Source organism: Ranitomeya imitator, chromosome 2 (genome assembly GCF_032444005.1).
Source record: "Ranitomeya imitator isolate aRanImi1 chromosome 2, aRanImi1.pri, whole genome shotgun sequence".
Lineage (NCBI taxonomy): Eukaryota > Metazoa > Chordata > Amphibia > Anura > Dendrobatidae > Ranitomeya > Ranitomeya imitator.
In genome coordinates this window covers 609,758,868-609,778,627 of record NC_091283.1, presented here as the reverse complement: position 1 = coordinate 609,778,627, position 19,760 = coordinate 609,758,868, and the positions used below count along the sequence as shown (strand labels likewise).

Sequence of the window (19,760 nt, the reverse complement as noted above, 5' to 3'; positions counted from 1 at the left end):
ATACTCCTCCATTGGGGTCTCTCCAAACATTGTCGGTTCCCAGTAGACCTTGGACTCATTTATAGGTTGATTTATCACTGATCTACCAGTGTCGGCAGGTAATATGGTAATTTTGGTTGTGGTGGACAGATTCATTAAAATGTTACATTTTATCGCGCTACTTGCTTTAACTAACGCCAAGACTTTGGCGCAAATTTTCATCAGTGAGATAGTAAAATTACGTGGGATCCCTACCAATATTGTGTCTGACCTGGGGGTGCAGTTTATTTTTCCAAATTTTAGAGGCCATTTTCCTCTCGTTTGGGGATCCACCTGTCGTTCTCTTCAGAATTTCACCCGCAGTCTAATGGGCAAAGTGAAGAGGTTAACCAGATTGAGACTTAGGTGTTTTGTGTCTGAGAATCAGGAGCATTGGGTTACCTACTTACTTCTAGCTGAATTTGTGGTAAATAATTGTTGTCATGGGTCTACTGGTAAGTCTCTGTTTTTCGAGGCATGTATGTTTCATCCTCAGTTCAACTCATTTAATAGGTATCGTTCTTCTGGAATACTTGAAGTGGAATGATTTTTATCATCAATTGCATCTGGGTGTTACAAGGGGTTATTGATTACAAGGGGTTATTAATTGATAATTTGAGGGAGATGGGATCCAAATATCAGTGTGGCTGATCAGAAAAATTTGGTGTTCCGGTCTTGTGAGTTGGTGACTAGTGTTGTGAATTCTGCTCTTGGGTTCCCTCCAGTGGTTGTTGGTGGGAATGCAGTTGTCTGACTCGCAGTCCTGGCCAGGTGTATCGGATAATTACAATTCTGACTGGGATGTTTAGGTGTGCAGGATCCTTTAGCCCTTGCCAGTTGTCAATGTTTCTTTGGAAGTATTGGATCTCTGCCTGGCCTCTCCCTGCTTATCTGCCAGTTCAGCAAAGATAAGTGTCTGTTTCTTTTCCTGTGGCACATATGCAGTGTGCTTATTTTCAGTACTGTTCGTTTGTTTTTCTTTTGTCCAGATTAGACTGTCTGTGTTTTCTCAGTCTGGTTGGTTTCACTGGAGTTGCAGATATACGCTCCTACATCTTTAGTTAGATGTAGGAAGTTTTTTGTATATTCTGCTGTGGATTTTTGAAGGGTTTTATACTGACCGCACAGAACTCTGTCCTATCCTGTCCTATCCAGCTAGAGTGGCCTCCTGTGCTAAATCCTGTTTTTTCTGCCTGTGTATGTTTTTTCCTCTCCGACTCACCGCCAATATTTGTGGGGGACTGTCTATCCTTTGGGGATTTTCTCTGAGGCAAGACAGTATTCCGATTTCCATCTTTAGGGGTGACGAGGTGTCTAGGTGTGTTAGGTACACTCCACGGCTACTTCTAGTTGCGGTGTTAAGTTCAGGTTTGCGGTCAGTATAGTGGCCACTTTCTCCAGTGAAGGTTCTCCTGCTGCTCCAAGGCCACCGGATCATAACAGTGCAACTGGCCAACAATGAGTTAAATGCATCTCAGAAGAAGGGAAGGAAGCTCTTGAGCCATTTTTTTTTCTCCAGTCTGTTTTGTGTTCTCTTCCCTCTTAATATCTGGGTGGCTGAGGAGCCTGGTGCAAGCATGAATGTTCAGGAATTAGCTTCTCGTGTAGACCAGCTTGCTGCTAGGGTGCAAGGTATTTCTGATTATATTGTTCAGACTCCTGCTTTAGAACCGAAGATTCCTACTCCTGATTTGTTTTCTGGTGACAGGTCTAAATTTTTGAGTTTAAAAAACAACTCTAAACTGTTTTTTGACCTGAGACCTCGATCCTCTGGTGATTCCATTCAGCAGGTAAAAATCGTAATCTCCCTGCTGCGTGGCGACCCGCAGGATTGGGCGTTTTCCCTGGAATCTGGGAATCCGGCTTTGCCTAATATTGACTCCTTTTTTCAGGCTTTAGGACTATTATATGATGAGCCTAATTCTGTGGATCAAGCTGAGAAGACCTTGTTGGCCCTGTCTCAGGGTCAAGAGGCGGCAGAATTGTATTGTCAGAAATTCAGAAAATGGTCTGTATTGACTAAATGGAATAATGATGCTTTGGTGGCAATTTTCAGAAGGGGGCTTTCTGAATCCGTTAAAGATGTTATGGTGGGGTTTCCCACGCCTTCCGGTCTGAGTGATTCTATGTCTCAGGCCATTCAGATTGACCGACTCCTGCGGGAGCGCAGAACTGTGCGCGCTGTGGCGTTATCCTCAGAGCAAATTTCTGAGCCTATGCAATGTGGTAGAATTCTGTCTAGAACGGAACGACAAGGTTTCAGACGTCAAAATAGGTTGTGTTATTATTGCGGCGACGCTTCTCATGTCATTTCTGTCTGCCCTAAGCGGACAAAGAGGATCGCCAGTTCAATTACCATCAGTACTGTACAACCTAAATTTCTGTTATCTGTGTCCTTGATCTGGTCATTGTCATCATTTTCTGCCATGGCGTTTGTGGATTCAGGCGCCGCCTTGAATTTAATGGATTTTGAGTTTGCCAAGCGTTGTGGTTTTCCCTTGCAGCCTTTGCAGAACCCTATTCCTTTGAGGGGCATTGATGCTACACCCTTGGCTAGAAATAAGCCCCAGTTTTGGACACAGGTAACCATGCGCATGGCGCCAGCCCATCAGGAAGATTGTCGATTTCTGGTGTTGCATAACTTGCATGATGTTATCGTGCTGGGTTTTCCATGGTTGCAGATACGTAATCCTGTGTTGGATTGGAAGTCCATGTCTGTGACTAGTTGGGGTTGTCAGGGGGTTCATAATGGTGGTCCTTTGATGTCAGTCTCCTCTTCTTCACCTTCTGAGATTCCAGAGTTTTTGTCTGATTTTCAGGATGTATTCGATGAGCCCAAGTCCAATTTTCTTCCACCGCACAGGGACTGTGATTGTGCTATTGACTTGATTCCAGGCTGTAAGTTTCCTAAGGGTCGACTTTTTAATCTATCTGTGCCTGAACATACCGCCATACGGAGCTATATTAATAAGTCTTTGAAGAAAGGGCATATTCGGCCATCTTCTTCACCGTTGGGAGCGGGGTTCTTTTTTGTTGCTAAAAAAGATGGTTCCTTGAGACCCTGTATAGATTATCGCCTCTTGAATAAAATCACGGTCAAGTTTCAATACCCGTTACCTTTGCTTTCCGATTTGTTTGCTGGGATTAAGGGAGCTAGTTGGTTTACCAAGATTGACCTTCGTGGGGCATATACTCTTGTTCGTATTAAGCAGGGTGATGAATGGAAAACTGCGTTTAACACGCCCGAAGGCCATTTTGAATACCTTATGATGCCATTCGGACTCTCTAATGCTCCATCTGTTTTTCAGTCCTTCATGCATGATATCTTCCGGACTTATCTTGATAAATTCTTGATTGTATATTTGGACGATATTTTGATTTTTTCCGATGATTGGGAGTCTCATGTGCAACAGGTCAGGATGGTATTTCAGATCCTTCGTGACAATACCCTGTTTGTGAAAGGGTCTAAGTGTCTCTTTGGGGTGCAGAAAGTCTCTTTTATGGGCTTCATTTTTTCTCCTTCGTCTATAGAGATGGATCTGGTTAAGGTTCAGGCCATTCATGATTGGATTCAGCCCACATCCGTGAAGAGCCTTCAGAAATTTTTGGGTTTTGCAAATTTTTATCGCCGTTTCATTGCTAATTTTTCCAGCGTGGTTAAACCCTTGACCGATTTGACGAAGAAGGGTGCTGATGTGGCGAATTGGTCCTCTGAGGCTGTCTCTGCCTTTCAGGAGCTTAAACGTCGATTTACTTCTGCTCCAGTGTTGCGCCAACCGGATGTTTCTCTTCCGTTTCAGGTTGAGGTTGACGCTTCTGAGATTGGGGCAGGAGCCGTTTTGTCTCAGAGGGATCCTGTTGGTTCCTTAATGAAACCGTGTGCCTTCTTTTCCCGTAAGTTTTCGCCTGCTGAACGCAATTATGATGTCGGCAATCGGGAGTTGTTGGCTATGAAGTGGGCGTTTGAGGAGTGGCGACTTTGGCTTGAGGGAGGTAAGCACCGTATTGTGGTCCGTATTGTTGACCGATCATAAGAATCTGATTTACCTCGAGTCTGCTAAACGGCTGAATCCTAGACAGGCTCGATGGTCCTTGTTTTTTCCCATTTTGATTTTGTGGTCTCGTACCTTCCGGGTTCTAAGAATATTAAGGCTGATGCCCTCTCTAGGAGTTTTTTGCCTGATTCTCCTGAGGTCTTAGAGCCGGTCGGTATTCTGAAAGAGGGGGTGGTCCTTTCTGCCATTTCCCCTGATTTACGACGGGTTCTTCAAGAATTTCAGGTTGACAAACCTGACCGCTGTCCTGTGGGGAAATAGTTTTTTCCTGATAGATGGACTAGTAGAGTGATTTCTGAGGTTCACTGTTCCATGTTGGCCGGTCATCCTGGCATTTTTGGTACCAGAGATTTGGTTGGTAGGTCTTTTTGGTGGCCTTCATTGTCACGTGATGTGCGTTCTTTTGTGCAGTCCTGTGGGACTTGTGCACGAGCCAAGCCTTGTTGCTCCCGTGCTAGTGGGTTGCTTTTGCCATTGCCAGTCCCTGAGAGGCCCTGGACGCATATTTCGATGGATTTTATTTCTGATCTTCCTGTTTCCCAGAAGATGTCTGTTATCTGGGTTGTTTGTGACCGGTTCTCTAAGATGGTTCATTTGGTGCCCTTACCTAAATTGCCTTCCTCTTCTGATTTGGTTCCGTTGTTCTTTCAGCATGTGGTTCGTTTGCATGGTATTCCTGAGAATATTGTTTCCGACAGAGGTTCCCAGTTTTTCTAGGTTTTGGCGGGCCTTTTGTGCTAGACTGGGCATTGATTTGTCTTTTTCTTCTGCATTTCATCCTCAGACAAATGGCCAAACTGAGCGAACTAATCAGACCTTGGAGACTTATTTGAGATGCTTTGTGTCTGCTGATCAGGATGATTGGGTGGCCTTCTTGCCATTGGCCGAGTTTGCCCTTAATAATCGGGCTAGTTCTGCTACCTTGGTTTCGCCTTTCTTGCTGCTCCAAGGCCACCGGATCATAACAGACTGGGTGTGGTTGTCCTCAAGGAACATTAAGTCTCAGGTTCATCGGTATTCATAAGATTGTCGCCATCGCCAATCACGTAGCCTTCCGCCTTGCTTTGCTGCCCACTTTTAGGATCCATAATGTGTTTTATTGATCTCTACTCAAAATATGTTGTGTCCTCAGTACCATCATCGCTACTGCCTTCTCAAGTCATTGTGGATCGAAGTTTAGAATTTCAAGTAGTGAAGATAGTTGATTCTCGCTTAGTTCATCGGTTGTTTCAGTATCTGGTACCCTGGAAGGGATACAGTCCTGAAGTGTGGATGTGGGTACCAGCATCTGACATCCATGCGGCCAGGCTGATCCGGTCTTTTCGCGTGGCACACCCTGATAAATCCGGTTCTGAGGTTTCAGAGATCCCTCGAGGAAGTGGGTACTGTCACGGTTTATGGCGAAAGAGAAGGGCAAGAAGACCGCTGAATCTTATTTTTCCTACTCCTGCACTGATTAGAATCACTTCACCTTCTTATTAAATGGTGTAAATATATTTTGGCAGTGGAGGGGTTAATCTGCTCTGTTGAGAGCTATTGGAGTGCTTAGGCTCTCAGATGTGCACTGTTAGCCGCCCCCATCTCCTATGTAATGTGGGTCCTGGCTAACACTCATTGTCAAGAATAGCTTTTACTGCGTGGCTGGAGCTTGTTAGTGGTTATTATTAGAGAAAGGCGTTTAGTGGATTTATCTGTGATTGTTGCCAGGTTTGGTGTGTGTGATAATTCCCTTTCATCTCCTACTTTGGTTTAACCCCATCATCCATTCACAGGTGCATTCCTCTGTTACATGTGTGAGTATATTTGAATGTTTCGTATTTTTTCGTTACCCCTGTCCGTACTAACTTGTTAGTCTGGTTTGGTGTACTATGTTATAGTACTACGGTCTTCCCTGGGTGAGTGAAGGGTATAGAATTAGGACAGATTCTGGAGATAAGGCAAGGTATGTGGCCCTGGCATCTTCACTATCAGAAGTGATCCAAGAAGGAGCCCCTGGTCCCAGGACACCCTACAACAGAGGTGTGAAAGCAGAACTGAATCCTGACAGTGAGTAAATTATATGCTATTAGGATTGACATGCTACAGTACTTCATTTTACAATTAATCGACTTCCACCTCATACTTTCTCGTCTCACATCCCCCCTGCTAACCATACTATCTCCTCACATATCTACCCCCTCGCTCTCCATACTGCCTTCTCACACATCAACCCAATTCCCCATACTGTGTCCGCACCCACCCCATCACCCTAGCTTCCCATACTGTGTCCGTGTACATTCTTCCCCACAGTCCTCATACTGTGTCTGCATACATTTCCCCTTTGCTCCTCATGCTGTCTCTGCAGCCATCTCCCCAATGGCCATACTGTTTCTGCATCCATCTCCCATTCACCATACTGTCATCACCCATCTACCCCTCATATTGTTTCCTCATACATGCCCCTTTGCTCTTTGTACTATGTCCACAAAATTCTCCCGATCACCATATTGTGTCCGCACCTATCCCTTTCTTGCTCCCCAAACAATGTCTTCTTCGGAGTCTTCAGCTCCACTGGAGCACTTACCACCAGTGTTGTTTGGTGCCTCTGCTGCACAGGCGAATGACATCAGCAGCGTGATCACATGAAAAGAGTTTAAAAGACGAGAGTACAGTTGATCACTGGACTCTGGCTCAGAATAGTGCAAACACCCAGTCCAGGGGGGTGGCAAATGCAGCCACCTGGAGACACCTCGGACTGCCGCACTAGGAGGCCCGACTGTTCCCACCACCCCCAAAATATATATATATATATATATATATATATATATATATATATATATATATATATATATATATATATATATATATATATATATATATATATATTTCACAGCTGCAAAAAATGATGTCTTGGATAGCAAATTAGTCTGTTTGTTGGTTACATCATTAACTGATGAGCCTTGAGAATGAAACAGTTGGGGAATAAGAGGACTCAAAATTTATCCCCCTTAATCCTGATGGTAAAAGCCTGATAGGGATCTACAACCTCTACCAATTCCCCCATTCCGGAATACAGCTGCATGTCTTTTGGGATAGTTCCTTATAAAGAGAAGCATACTGTGCATCCTCACCATGTCACTCCTGTTCATCTGAGTCCCTGCACCTTTCCCTCTTGCTTTTTAAAGTAATGTTCCAGCTGTAGGAAACCCACAACCTGAGCAATTGTCCTTGTTTTTGCATTCGATAATGAAATGACAGTTGCCTTTATTATGTTGGCAACAAAAGCCCCTCCTGAAACCAGTCAACAACCCCACCGCTGAGATGCTGCTTACTGATCCAGGAAAGGGGTTTCTATTTAGATGCTGTCAACACATGTATCCACATTTAAATGTCCTTGTAGTCCCACCTAAGAGAAGGCCTAACCATCCCACACTGTCAAAATTGCTCATCGGATCCGAGCCTCTCTATTCCACCATAAACCCTATATGCCTAATCTTGTATTGCCTGAATGTTATAATCGGGGTTTGATTGTTGGCGGCACAGATAGGGAAAGGGGGTATAGTTTTAAACAATTTACTTTTATTCTTACTTCTTTGATTCTCCTTAATGGCAGCTAGCTGCTCTTTTGGCTACCAAAATAATGTTAGTCGAACACCACAATTTTTTTTAGTATGTGCTGCGTTGCAATATTGACCTTATTAACTTACATCTGTAAATGATGACGGAGTAGAGTATTAGGTTTATTCTATTGTCCCATTTTGTATCTTTTTATGTGTTGTATCATTCCTAGCGTTTTGTTCAACTACATTGATAAAGAGACTTGTCCATATATCCATTCTGAAACTATTTTTGTTTTCATGCTTTTATTCCAGTTTTATGTTTCATTTACTTAATTATGATTGCCTGTTACAGAAAACAGGCCTGTACGAATATAAAATCTATGGTGGCCTGGCCGCTTGTCCAGCAGAGCTCTGTGCTGATGTGTACATGGATCTGGATTACCGAAAAAAATGGGACCAGTATGTAAAAGGTATGCTCAACGAACACACTTTGCCTGTCTTATTCAGACCTTTTAAGGGGGTTTTCCTGGTGTTTTTCCACTGAATATTTAAAAAATATAAAATACGGTGGAGATAGCCTTTCTATATGAGTCCCAAAAATTGGGTTTTCCCTATTTTGTGTTTTTTTTTCTTTTTGCACCGTGTTCTGAGCGAAATCTCTAACTACTATTAATAACGTCTATGTAATTAATTTATATATTCTCAAACTATGACATGAGAAAGAAACCTGATGCAGCCCCTTGGTGGCTATTATAAGAACATGATTGTTAAAGGGAATGCATTACATGAAAAGAACATACGGTAATAATTCAATTTGCAACATATTTATTTTTTTATTTATACTTTTGCTACTATTAACATGTAAAAAAAATGTAAAAATATTTGAGTTTTTGCACTGACAGCTAGAGAGATTACAATAGGCAAAAGCTTCTTGTTTTCTGTAGCTCATTTGTCAGCTTAGCTGTATTACTTGGAAGAGAATTTGCAAAATCTTGGCACTTTTCACTTCTGCATTGGGAGGTGAGCGGTGACTATGGCTTCCCTTCTACAGATACTAAAAAACCCTGTTTGGGAGAGAAGAACAGACAAATCGCGGCGCCCTAAGTGCGTAAACACAATATTATAGTCTTTAAAGGGTGCACAATTTTATGCACTCACCTGATAAAAGACTAAAATGGCTTTAGATCGTGTATCCTCCAAATTCCCTCTGAGATACTTTTCAATATACAGGGCTTGCAGCTTGCCTCGGGTGGATCCAAGTGAGAGAGCCAGAGTAAGGCTCACACCGGATAAGTAGTTCAAGAAAAGCACATCCAGCCCATGAATGGCAGCGCTTCCCAGGACTCACATTCAAAGATGATATTTCATATTTTTTTATTTCATAACTTAAAATAGAAGAGATACTAGTATCTACAGTATCTCTTCTATTTTAAGTTATGAAATAAAAAAATATGAAATATCATCTTTGAATGTGAGTCCTGGGAAGCGCTGCCATTCATGGGCTGGATGTGCTTTTCTCGAACTTCTACAGATACTGGTCAGGACACTTGCAGGATCGCCAGGAATTGGGCACTACCGTAATCTTTTTTGTTAGAATCTGTACATGCAACCTCATCAGCTCTGCTTACCTTTCGAAGCAGAAGTAATTCACCCTGGAGTAACCCTTTAAATACAGCTCCATAATATTGCTGGATACCTGGATAGGACAGGATAAAAACATACACAATGCCAAGGCGTTGCATGCATGTCAACTGTCACTCTCTGGTCTCAGGATGCAGAATATACAGGTCCTTCTCAAAAAATTAGCATATAGTGTTAAATTTCATTATTTACCATAATGTAATGATTACAATTAAACTTTCATATATTATAGATTCATTATCCACCAACTGAAATTTGTCACGTCTTTTATTGTTTTAATACTGATGATTTTGGCATACAACTCCTGATAACCCAAAAACCTGTCTCAATAAATTAGCATATCAAGAAAAGGTTCTCTAAACGACCTATTACCCTAATCTTCTGAATCAACTAATTAACTCTAAACACATGCAAAAGATACCTGAGGCTTTTATAAACTCCCTGCCTGGTTCATTACTCAAAACCCCCATCATGGGTAAGACTAGCGACCTGACAGATGTCAAGAAGGCCATCATTGACACCCTCAAGCAAGAGGGTAAGACCCAGAAAGAAATTTCTCAACAAATAGGTTGTTCCCAGAGTGCTGTATCAAGGCACCTCAATGGTAAGTCTGTTGGAAGGAAACAATGTGGCAGAAAACGCTGTACAACGAGAAGAGGAGACCGGACCCTGAGGAAGATTGTGGAGAAGGACCGATTCCAGACCTTGGGGAACCTGAGGAAGCAGTGGACTGAGTCTGGTGTGGAAACATCCAGAGCCACCGTGCACAGGCGTGTGCAGGAAATGGGCTACAGGTGCCGAAATGGGCTACAGAGAAGCAGCACTGGACTGTTGCTAAGTGGTCCCAAGTACTTTTTTCTGATGAAAGCAAATTTTGCATGTCATTCGGAAATCAAGGTGCCAGAGTCTGGAGGAAGACTGGTGAGAAGGAAATGCCAAAATGCCTGAAGTCCAGTGTCAAGTACCCACAGTCAGTGATGGTGTGGGGTGCCATGTCAGCTGCTGGTGTTGGTCCACTGTGTTTCATCAAGGGCAGGGTCAATGCAGCTAGCTATCAGGAGATTTTGGAGCACTTCATGCTTCCATCGGCTGAAATGCTTTATGGAGATGAAGATTTCATTTTTCAGCACGACCTGGCACCTGCTCACAGTGCCAAAACCACTGGTAAATGGTTTACTGACCATGGTATTACTGTGCTCAATTGGCCTGCCAACTCTCCTGACCTGAACCCCATAGAGAATCTGTGGGATATTGTGAAGAGAAAGTTGAGAGACGCAAGACCCAACACTCTGGATGAGCTTAAGGCCGCTATTGAAGCATCCTGGGCCTCCATAACATCTTAGCAGTGTCACAGGCTGATTGCCTCCATGCCACGCCGCATTGAAGCAGTCATTTCTGCCAAAGGATTCCCGACCAAGTATTGAGTGCATAACTGAACATTATTATTTGATGGTTTTTTTGTTTGTTATTAAAAAACACTTTTATTTGATTGGATGGGTGAAATATGCTAATTTATTGAGACAGGTTTTTTGGGTTATCAGGAGTTGTATGCCAAAATCATCAGTATTAAAACAATAAAAGACGTGACAAATTTCAGTTGGTGGATAATGAATCTATAATATATGAAAGTTTAATTGTAATCATTACATTATGGTAAATAATGAAATTTAACACTATATGCTAATTTTTTGAGAAGGACCTGTAATCCATTATTTCTTGGAAACTGCAATAATCTCGAAATTTGTTTGGTCAATTTTACTTGCATTCATTTCAGCTTCTATAAATCACGCACAAGCGAAGAAGGAACTATGTATGTTCAAAATGGCTGTTTATGCAAACAGTTTTTAAAAATAAAAATAGCTATAAAAAAAACTCATGTAGGCAAAAGATTTGCATTTCAAATTAATAATGCAAAAACAATACAAGCCATCAAACTAATAACTTGTAGCTGTCAAGGTATATGGACTTCTACCTGCTATTTAAAAACACATTTGTCCATACTAATATTGACTCCCTCCAAGCCCAACATCCTTGTAGCTACGCTCCTATAGACTGAAATATCACACAAGCTTAAGAGTGTGTGCACAAATAAAGTACTGTGCAAAAGTTTAAGAAAGTGTGTAAAAAATGCTGGAAAGTGAGAATGCTTTAAAAACCAGAAGTAGTATTTGATTATTTTTGTCAATTAATAAAATACAAAGTGAATGAACAAAAGAGAAATCTAAATTAAAGCAATGTTCAGCATCACTACCCTTTCCTTTGAAAGCAGCACTCATTCTTCTAGGTACAGTTGCACAAAGTCTGGGGTATTGAAGAATTAAAGTCGGGCGTATGAGTAACCAATTATAACAAACAGGTGATAATAATCATCATTTTCATATGTACAGTAAGTTAAAACAGTACCGTATGTTTCAGATTATAAGACGCACTTTTTTCCCAAAAATTTTTTTGGGGAAAATGGGGGTGTGTCTTATACTCGGAATATACTTACAAGTAGTGAGGCGGCAGCAGGAGTCGGGTCATTCTGCAGCGGTCCCGGTCCGGCGCTGCAGGGCGATGGTCACACTCCCTTCCCTGGCTGGTGCAGCAGGTTCACCGGTGCTCTGTGGTGCGGGGGTCTCTGCCTGCATTTTTTTGAAAGTATGGAGGCCCCCGCACATTCATTGCTGCGATGCGGTGGCCTCTGGGAAAGTGGCTGCCGGGGGTGGCCCATGTTCAGATCGAGAACTCGGCAACGAGGGGGCTTACGGGCTTTGTCAAAATGCTGGCGGAGCCCCCCCACATAACAGAACACTGTTTCCCAGAGGCCACCCCCTAGCAGCAATGGATGTGCGGGGGCCCCTGGGCTTTCACAAAATGCCAGCGCAGCCCTTGCACCACCGAACACCCCCTGTGACCATGCCCCATCTGAGCTACTGATTCCCCCCCCCCCCCCCCCCGGTAAGGGTTCTTTCACACTTCAGTTGTGTGGCGTCAGTTAGGTCCGACATCGTGGCGGATCGACGGATCCGTCAAATTTGGTGGAAAAACGGTTCTAACGGATCCGTTTTTTTGACGGATCAGCTGCCCCGATCCGTTTAAAAAACGGATCCGTTAGAACCGTTGCGACCGTTTTTACATCCGTTGTAACCGTTTTTTGACGGATCCGTTTTTTAAAAGGGGAGGATTTCAATGTGATTGGCTACTGGATACTACTGCAAAACTATATATAGCGTGTATTTACACCACATCTTTGAAAGGTTGTAGAGAAAGTGGCAGAAATGGAAGGAGTCCTGGCGAACATTGCAAAGATCTATGCGGATTTTACTTTTGAGGCAAATCAGTTGGCAGTCAGCGTTCGAGAGAGGGAGGAACAAAGACTGCGCATCCTACGGCAGCGGCGGAAGAGAAGGCTGTGGATCCATCCCATCACAGCACAACGTATGACCCGTGGTGTTTATTCCACGCTTTACATGGAACTAAGGGAAAACCCTCAAAAGTTCTTCAATTATGTGAGGATGAGAGCTGAAAATTTCGAGTTTTTATTGGGCTATGTGGAAGACTGTATACGTAGACGAGACACCCAGATGCGATTCTCAATATCACCAGCAGAGCGTCTCATGGTGACTATTCGGTAAGTAATTTTTTTTTTTTAAATGATTCTCATTCATCAGACTTATAACTGTAATGTTGTTTTTTGAATTTTTTTATTAATTATTGTCTTTTCGTTTTGTTAACAGATTCCTTGCAACTGGAGAGTCGTTCTCATCCCTCCATTTTCAGTATCGACTTGGGATATCCACCATCTCGGGGATCATCAGAGATACCTGCCGGGCATTGTGGGAGTGCCTACAAGTGGAATACATCCCAGAGCCATCACAGGAGAGGTGGCTGGAGATCGCCCAAAATTTTCATCAAATTTGCCAGTTTCCAAATTGTGTTGGAGCAGTTGATGGAAAGCACATACGGATCGTCAAACCTTCAGGCTCTGGATCACAGTTTTATAACTATAAGAAGTACTTCTCTATTGTGTTGATGGCCATAGCCGATGCACAATGCAAGTTCATCGCTGTTGATATCGGTGCGTATGGACGCGCAAATGATTCACAAATCTTTAAAAATTCACCAATGGGGCGCCGTTTATATGGAGAGACATTTGATTTTCCGCCCCCTAGACCTCTCCCTGGAACCACTAGTCCACCATTACCATTTGTTTGTGTTGGAGATGATGCCTTCCAGCTTTCCCCACACTTGCTGAAACCCTTTGGAAGTAGTGGACTGACCCAGAGGAAAAAAATTTACAATTACCGCTTAACCAGAGCACGAAGAGTAGTGGAATGTGCTTTTGGCATCTTAACTGCCAAATGGAGAGTCCTGCTAACTGCAATTAAACTGCAGACTGAAACTGTCGATGATGTGGTCAAAGCGTGCGTTGTCCTGCACAATTTTGTTTTATCAAAAGAACAAGTTTCCCTGGAGGATAATGTTTCTGAAAGCACCTTACGGGATTACCAAAACCCCACTTTTCGCAGTCCAGTAGCAGTCTCCAGAATGCGGGACAGTTTTGCAGACTACTTCATGTCTCCTGCAGGATCAGTTGACTGGCAGTATGAAATGGTGTAAAAAAATTTTTCTTTTTACACTTGTAAAAATACAATTTTTTGTTTGCTTACAAAATCTTTGTACTTTAATGCAGCATTGTATGTTTTGCAACGGTACCCTTTAAACACTGTTATTGTTACTATTGCCATAACCTTGGTGATTTAAAAACTTTACAAAAAAAAAAAGAGAAAGACAATAAAATTGTTTTTAAACCAAAAAACTGTTTATTTATTTACAGATTCTCATAGTTTGGGGTGGAGATAGTAGCGGAGGGGCTGACAGGGCGGACCACGTCGAGAGTGGGAGACAGGACATCACGGGGAGGAACAGAAGTAGAATGGGTGGTGAAAACATGAGGTTGTGTAGAGAGTTGAGGTGCAGATGTGGTGTGTGGGAGGTATGAAGGTGTTGGTGGGATTGGGAACGGAGAAGTTAAAGGGGAAGAATGGAAGGGGGACGGTAAAAACTGGGAAAGACTAAGGGGGGAAGGAACAAATGACGAAGGAGTAGAATGGACGGGAGGAGGACGGACAGGAGGAGGACGGACGGGAGGATAGACGGTGGATTGAGAGGGGAAAGGTGTTGACACATGAAGGGTAGGTGGAGGGGCATGGGACATCGCCTGCGCTAGAGCAGTGTGGCAGCCTTGCATCACATGCATCTGCAGGTCAGGAGTTAGATTTTCCATGTGCCTGAGGACCGACTGAAAAAAACAGTGCCTTGGTGACTGATTTGCATCTGATTGCATCCTATCAAGACGACTGCTGAGTTCAAGTATGCTTTTGTTAAGCATATTGTACCCAGCAGACGTTTGCTCACTCAAAAGCTTGATGGCACTGTGAAAGGATGCATTCAGCTGCAAAAAGTCAGGCGCATAGCTCCTTTCCTGACCTCTCTGGCGCTGCCGTCCTGACCACAAAGTTGGTCTAGATGTTGCGGCAGTGGCAGAGGGGTGGGGTAAAGGGAACTCTAACTCATCACCTGCAGCTTCAAGTGACGAAGTCCGCCCTGCTGCTCCAGCGCTGGTGGATGAGGCTGAGGGATCAAACGAAAGGGAAGGTGCAGAAACAGAGGGGTCGATGTGGTCCCCGGTGGCGGACTCTTGAGGGATCGCTCCAGAGGGGTGCAACTCTGATGCAGGCTCCCGAGTGCTGCAGAAAGTGCTGTTAAAGAAGAAAAAAAAAATTAGTATCTGGATATTACAATTGCCCTTGCTGCAAAAAAAATTGAAGGTTACACATTTTTACAGTTTGACTGAAAATATGTGGTGTTGAATATTTACCTTCTGCTCAGCAGCGTCGACCGGAGGAACGACAGGGCTCTGGCATGTTTGTATCTGCTCCTGCGTCCTCTAGATCCACTCGGGGCCTGCATCTCCTTATTAAACTCCCTCTTGAAGCGATCCCTGAGTGACCGCCACCGCACGATAATCCTGTTACCTGGAAAGAGAAAGCAAAAATTGGTTACTATACACCACATTAAATCATGCTAACATAAGGTTATGAAGTGTGAATACTTACGCGCTAGATCCTGGGCCCCAGCATCGAGTTCCTCCCAGTTATCCATAACAGCACTGCACACTTCCTCCCATAGCCGTCGGGTGATTAACTGGTCAGCATGGCGGCGGTCCGACATGTTCCACAGCGGCTCCCGACTTTGTACTGCTTCGATGAGGGTGTTCACATCGATGCCCTCCTCTTCATCATCTTGTTCGGGAGCACGCTGTGAAGCCTAACAAAAAGATAAGAATAAAAAGGGAAAGATTACAACACATGAATTTTACATTTTACTAAACACCAAACCAAAAAGGAACTTACTCTTCGGCGACCGCCGCGATTATCATTCCGACGACTATGGGAGGTGCTTTGAGGAACTCTACGTCGAGCCCCGGATTGTGAAGACTAATTTAAAAAAAAAAATAAAATTAATAATGTTCTTTGATCGAGGCATATGTATTGTGTGCTGTGCTGAATGTTTGTGTTGGGTGTAGTGCATTGTATGTGAGGATCGGTCTGTTCAAAACTTACACTATGCGCTCCCGCTCCTTGTATTTCTCCACCCTGTCCGTCTCCTTCTGTTAGCCCCTCTGCTTCATATTCCTGTGAATACATAATAAACACATAAAGGCTTAAAATACAATTGCCATTGTTGCACCAAAATAAAAAATTTATGAAGAAAAAAAATTAACACCTCAGTTTGCTGATGATGTGCTGGGGGGCTCTCAGAAGAAGACATTATGATCTTGCGTCTATCTTGGGTTGGTCGGTCCCTTGCTTGGGTCCTCTTGGTCCCTAGAATCTGTAAGCATAAAGGGAGTTCTAAGCTACTATACAAAAGGATAGATAGATAGATGCAGCTTTCAGGACTTTACACTTACATCTGTTTCCAAAACTTGGGGCTTGCGTATAGCTTGGGTCGGTCGGTCCCTTGCTTGGGTCCTCTTGGTCCCTAGAATCTGCAAGCATAAAGAGAGTTCTAAGCTACTATACAAAAGGATAGATGCAGCTGTAGGGACTTTACACTTACAACTTTAAAAAAAAAATGGGGAGCCTGCTTGTGTACGTCTTGGGTCAGTACCTACTACAGTACCTACAGTGCCAACTTATTTTTGATTTCCCCCACCACAAAAGAAAAAAAAAATTCTACCGTCAAACTTGATGCACAAGCTGCCAAACCCTCTACCTCCTGTTTCCCCACAAAAAAAACCCCAAAAAATCCCTTTAAAACAACACCAAAACTACTTAGAACTTGATATGCGCAATGCGCATGCTGGTAAAACCCACCTAAACAAAGTTTAACCTTATAAAAAATGTTCCTCATTCGAAATTAAAATACCAATCCCCAAAATTGTTAATTATGATTACCCTACAGTTTGTATTTTCTAAAACCAGATAACATATTCTATAGCAAAGATTTGCATTACACATTTGTATATATAACCTTTACTGCATGTTTACCCAATATTATATTTATCTTGAAATGAGACTACTGACAGTTTTGTGAAATTTTTATTACTATATTTTTTAAAATTTTCTTTTTTTTAGGGTACAGTAGGAGCTACACTGCTCTTTATTTGAAATACAAGTACATTATGGAAAACAACAAAGATGCAGAACACATCACACATCATTTATACACACACACAAAACAAATTTTACACCACAGCTATTCAAAATACCAGCATAGTATGAAAAACATATAAACAGGGCAGGCAGGCACACGCACGCACGCACACACAGCCACCTTCTGTCTGTCCCTCGGCACTCTGCTTCTCTGCCCTGTGTAAGCACAGCGGCCAGAAAGCAGAGTGGTGACGTCACCGCTGTGCTCTGCTTTATGGCTGGCTGGCGCTCACAATGCAGAGAAGCACAGCACGGGGACAGACAGCGGAATTTACCTTTTTTTTTTTACTTTTACACTGGTAACCAGGGTAAACATCGGGTTACTAAGCGCGGCTCTGCAGTTAGTAACCCGATGTTTACTCTGGTTACCGGCATCGTTGGTCGCTGGAGAGCTGTCTGTGTGACAGCTCTCCAGCAACCAAACAGCGACGCTGCAGCGATCCGGATCGTTGTCGGTATCGCTGCAGCGTGTGACGGTACCTTTAGTAAATACATCAAAAATCAACATTAACCAATATGGCATTGACAAATGCACATGCAACCAACAAGATGCACACAAACATACCTGCAAGCAGAGTCATAACGCAAGCATAACACATGAACAGGCGTAATATTGACGAAGGCATAATAAGGTGCAGGCACATGAACACATACATACAAAAGCACACAGCAGTACAAAAATACACACACACACGGCCATCAGTCCTCCGGCTGGAGCTTGATGTCTTCACAGTGGCAGGCCTCGGGGTGGATCTGGACTGTAGCAGGGCACTGGCTGTTGCAGGACGACGGCAGGCCTCAGGTTGGATTCAGGTTTTAAAAGCTCTTGCTGTACTCAGTACGTCATACACAAATGCGCACACACACACACACACACACACACACACACACACACACACACACACACATGCACGCTGGATGTCAGTACTCACATGGCTGTCTCAGGCAGGGTCTGGCTGGCACGGCCTCTCTGGCTGGCTGGCAGGGCCTCTCTGGCTGGCTGGCAGGGCCTCTCTGGCTGGCTGGCAGGGCCTGGCTGGCAAGGTCTTGCTTGCAGGGTCTGGCAGTGTGTCTCTGGCTGGCAGGGCCTCTCTGGCTGGCAGGGCCTCTCTGGCTAGCTGGCAGGGCCTCTCTGGCTGGCTGGCAAGGTCTTGCTGGCAGGGTCTGGCTGGGTCTCTCTTGCATTGAAGGGTCTGTCTTGCTAGTACATTTGGGAATGACCTGTCCTCTTTATATAGTTTTTGGGTTGTCTGGGCAAAGTATCCACTTTTTGGAGCATGCTCAATCAAAAAAAGCGGATTGAGGCGACGGATCCGCCAAAAAGCGGATCGCGACGGATCCGTCGCCCATAGGCGCCCATTCTAAAAAAAGGCGGACACGACGGATCCGCCGCGGTCCGCCTTTTCGGCGGCGCCAAAAAACGTTACAAAGTCCGTCAATGTCTAGACAACGTCCGCCAAATATCGACGGATCCGTCGCATGGCGGATGGAACGGACGGCCATCCGCCACAATCCGTCTCTAATGCAAGTCAATGGGAAAATAGCGGATCCGCCAAAAAAAAATGGCGGATCCGCCATTTCACGAAAATGGCGGTTTTTGACTGACGCCGAAAGACTGAAGTGTGAAAGAGGCCTAAGCTGAACTCGGACTGTAAGACAGACCCACATTTGACACATTAATTTTTTTTCCCCCATTTTCCTTCTGAAAATTTAGGGTGCGTCTTATTAATTAACTAAAATAATTAATTAACTGAAATATTAACAGCCATGTAGTAGTCTTAAAACTGACTGAGGAACAGCCAAACTACAAAGGAAAGGTTGTAGAAGGCAGTTTAATGTCAAAGAAGATACACCACAACAAGACTGAGCACGGCAACAAGATACAAGGTAGTTATACTGCATCAGCAAGGTTGCTCCCTGTCTAAGATTTCAAAATGGACAGAGGTTTCAATTTATGCTGTACAAGCTCTTTTGAAGAGGCATGAAGAAATGGGCTGAGTACCGTAGATGCAATGGTTGACCAAGGAGATTTAGTGAAGCAGATAAGTCACATTATGCTTAATTACTTCCCTTTGAAATATCCAGCAGTGCCATCATGTCATGACTGGCAGCAGTGAGACCCAGCTACTTCCTTCTACTGTTTGGAGAAGTTTGACCCAAAATGGTCTTTATTGAAGAATTATGCCCAAAAAGCCTTCAACATGGAAAAAAACACGCGACTCAACTGGGCATGAATACATAGGAACTGGTGTGCAGAAAAATGACAGGTGATCTGGGCTGATGAGTCAAATTGTGAAATATTGGTTATAACAGAAGGCAGCTCTTTCACTGAACGGCTAGAGAATGGAACCTCTAAAAGCTGACCTTAATGAAGCAAGTGTGAACAGGAGCAAGCTGCTGAGACTAAGTTATATGCAAACCAAAGTATGCTGCAACACAGTGTATGCACTAAGATATGTACAAACATTACAATTGTTTAATTTACACTGCATTACTGATACAGTGTCTTGGGAAAATAATACATCCCCTTGACTTTTCAACTATTTCGTTACATTACAACCTTTGTTTAAATATTTTTGTAATTTGATATGTATATGTAAACTAAACAGTTTCAAATGGTGAGCTTAAAATGAGAAAAATATAGACATAAATACAATTTATGGTATCAAATAACTAAAAATTGGCTTGTGCATACAGTAGGAACGGAAAGTATTCATACCCCTTTAAAATGTTCACTCTTTGTTTCATTGCAGCCATTTGGTAAATTCAAAAAAGTTCATTTTTTTTCTCATTAATGTACACTC

At 43.3% G+C, this 19,760-nt stretch overlaps 2 protein-coding genes and 1 long non-coding RNA gene across 5 annotated transcripts in view; 2 read left to right on the top strand and 1 right to left on the bottom strand.

Annotated features, from left to right (window-relative positions):
• Window positions 1-19,760, top strand: part of PCTP (phosphatidylcholine transfer protein) — a 96,419-nt gene that overhangs the window by 21,838 nt on the left and 54,821 nt on the right. For 2 of the 3 annotated variants that reach the window (XM_069752448.1, XM_069752449.1), the window contains exon 2: window positions 7,965-8,082. In XM_069752448.1, coding sequence (XP_069608549.1) covers window positions 7,965-8,082 — 118 coding nt within the window. Of the gene's footprint in view, window positions 1-7,924; window positions 8,083-19,760 lie in introns of all 3 variants that reach the window. The other variant, XM_069752450.1, reaches the window with a different exon arrangement.
• Window positions 12,213-14,329, top strand: LOC138665185 (uncharacterized). The gene is made up of 2 exons (XM_069752447.1): window positions 12,213-12,866; window positions 12,973-14,329. The coding sequence occupies exons 1-2, from the start codon at window positions 12,514-12,516 to the stop codon at window positions 13,853-13,855; spliced, it is 1,236 nt and encodes a 411-aa protein (XP_069608548.1). The 5' UTR covers window positions 12,213-12,513; the 3' UTR covers window positions 13,856-14,329.
• On the bottom strand, window positions 15,051-16,505 carry LOC138665184 (uncharacterized). Its single transcript, XR_011318429.1, has 3 exons — window positions 16,025-16,505; window positions 15,862-15,933; window positions 15,051-15,735 (listed from the first exon to the last, which is right to left on the bottom strand). It is a non-coding gene; the product is annotated as an uncharacterized lncRNA (long non-coding RNA).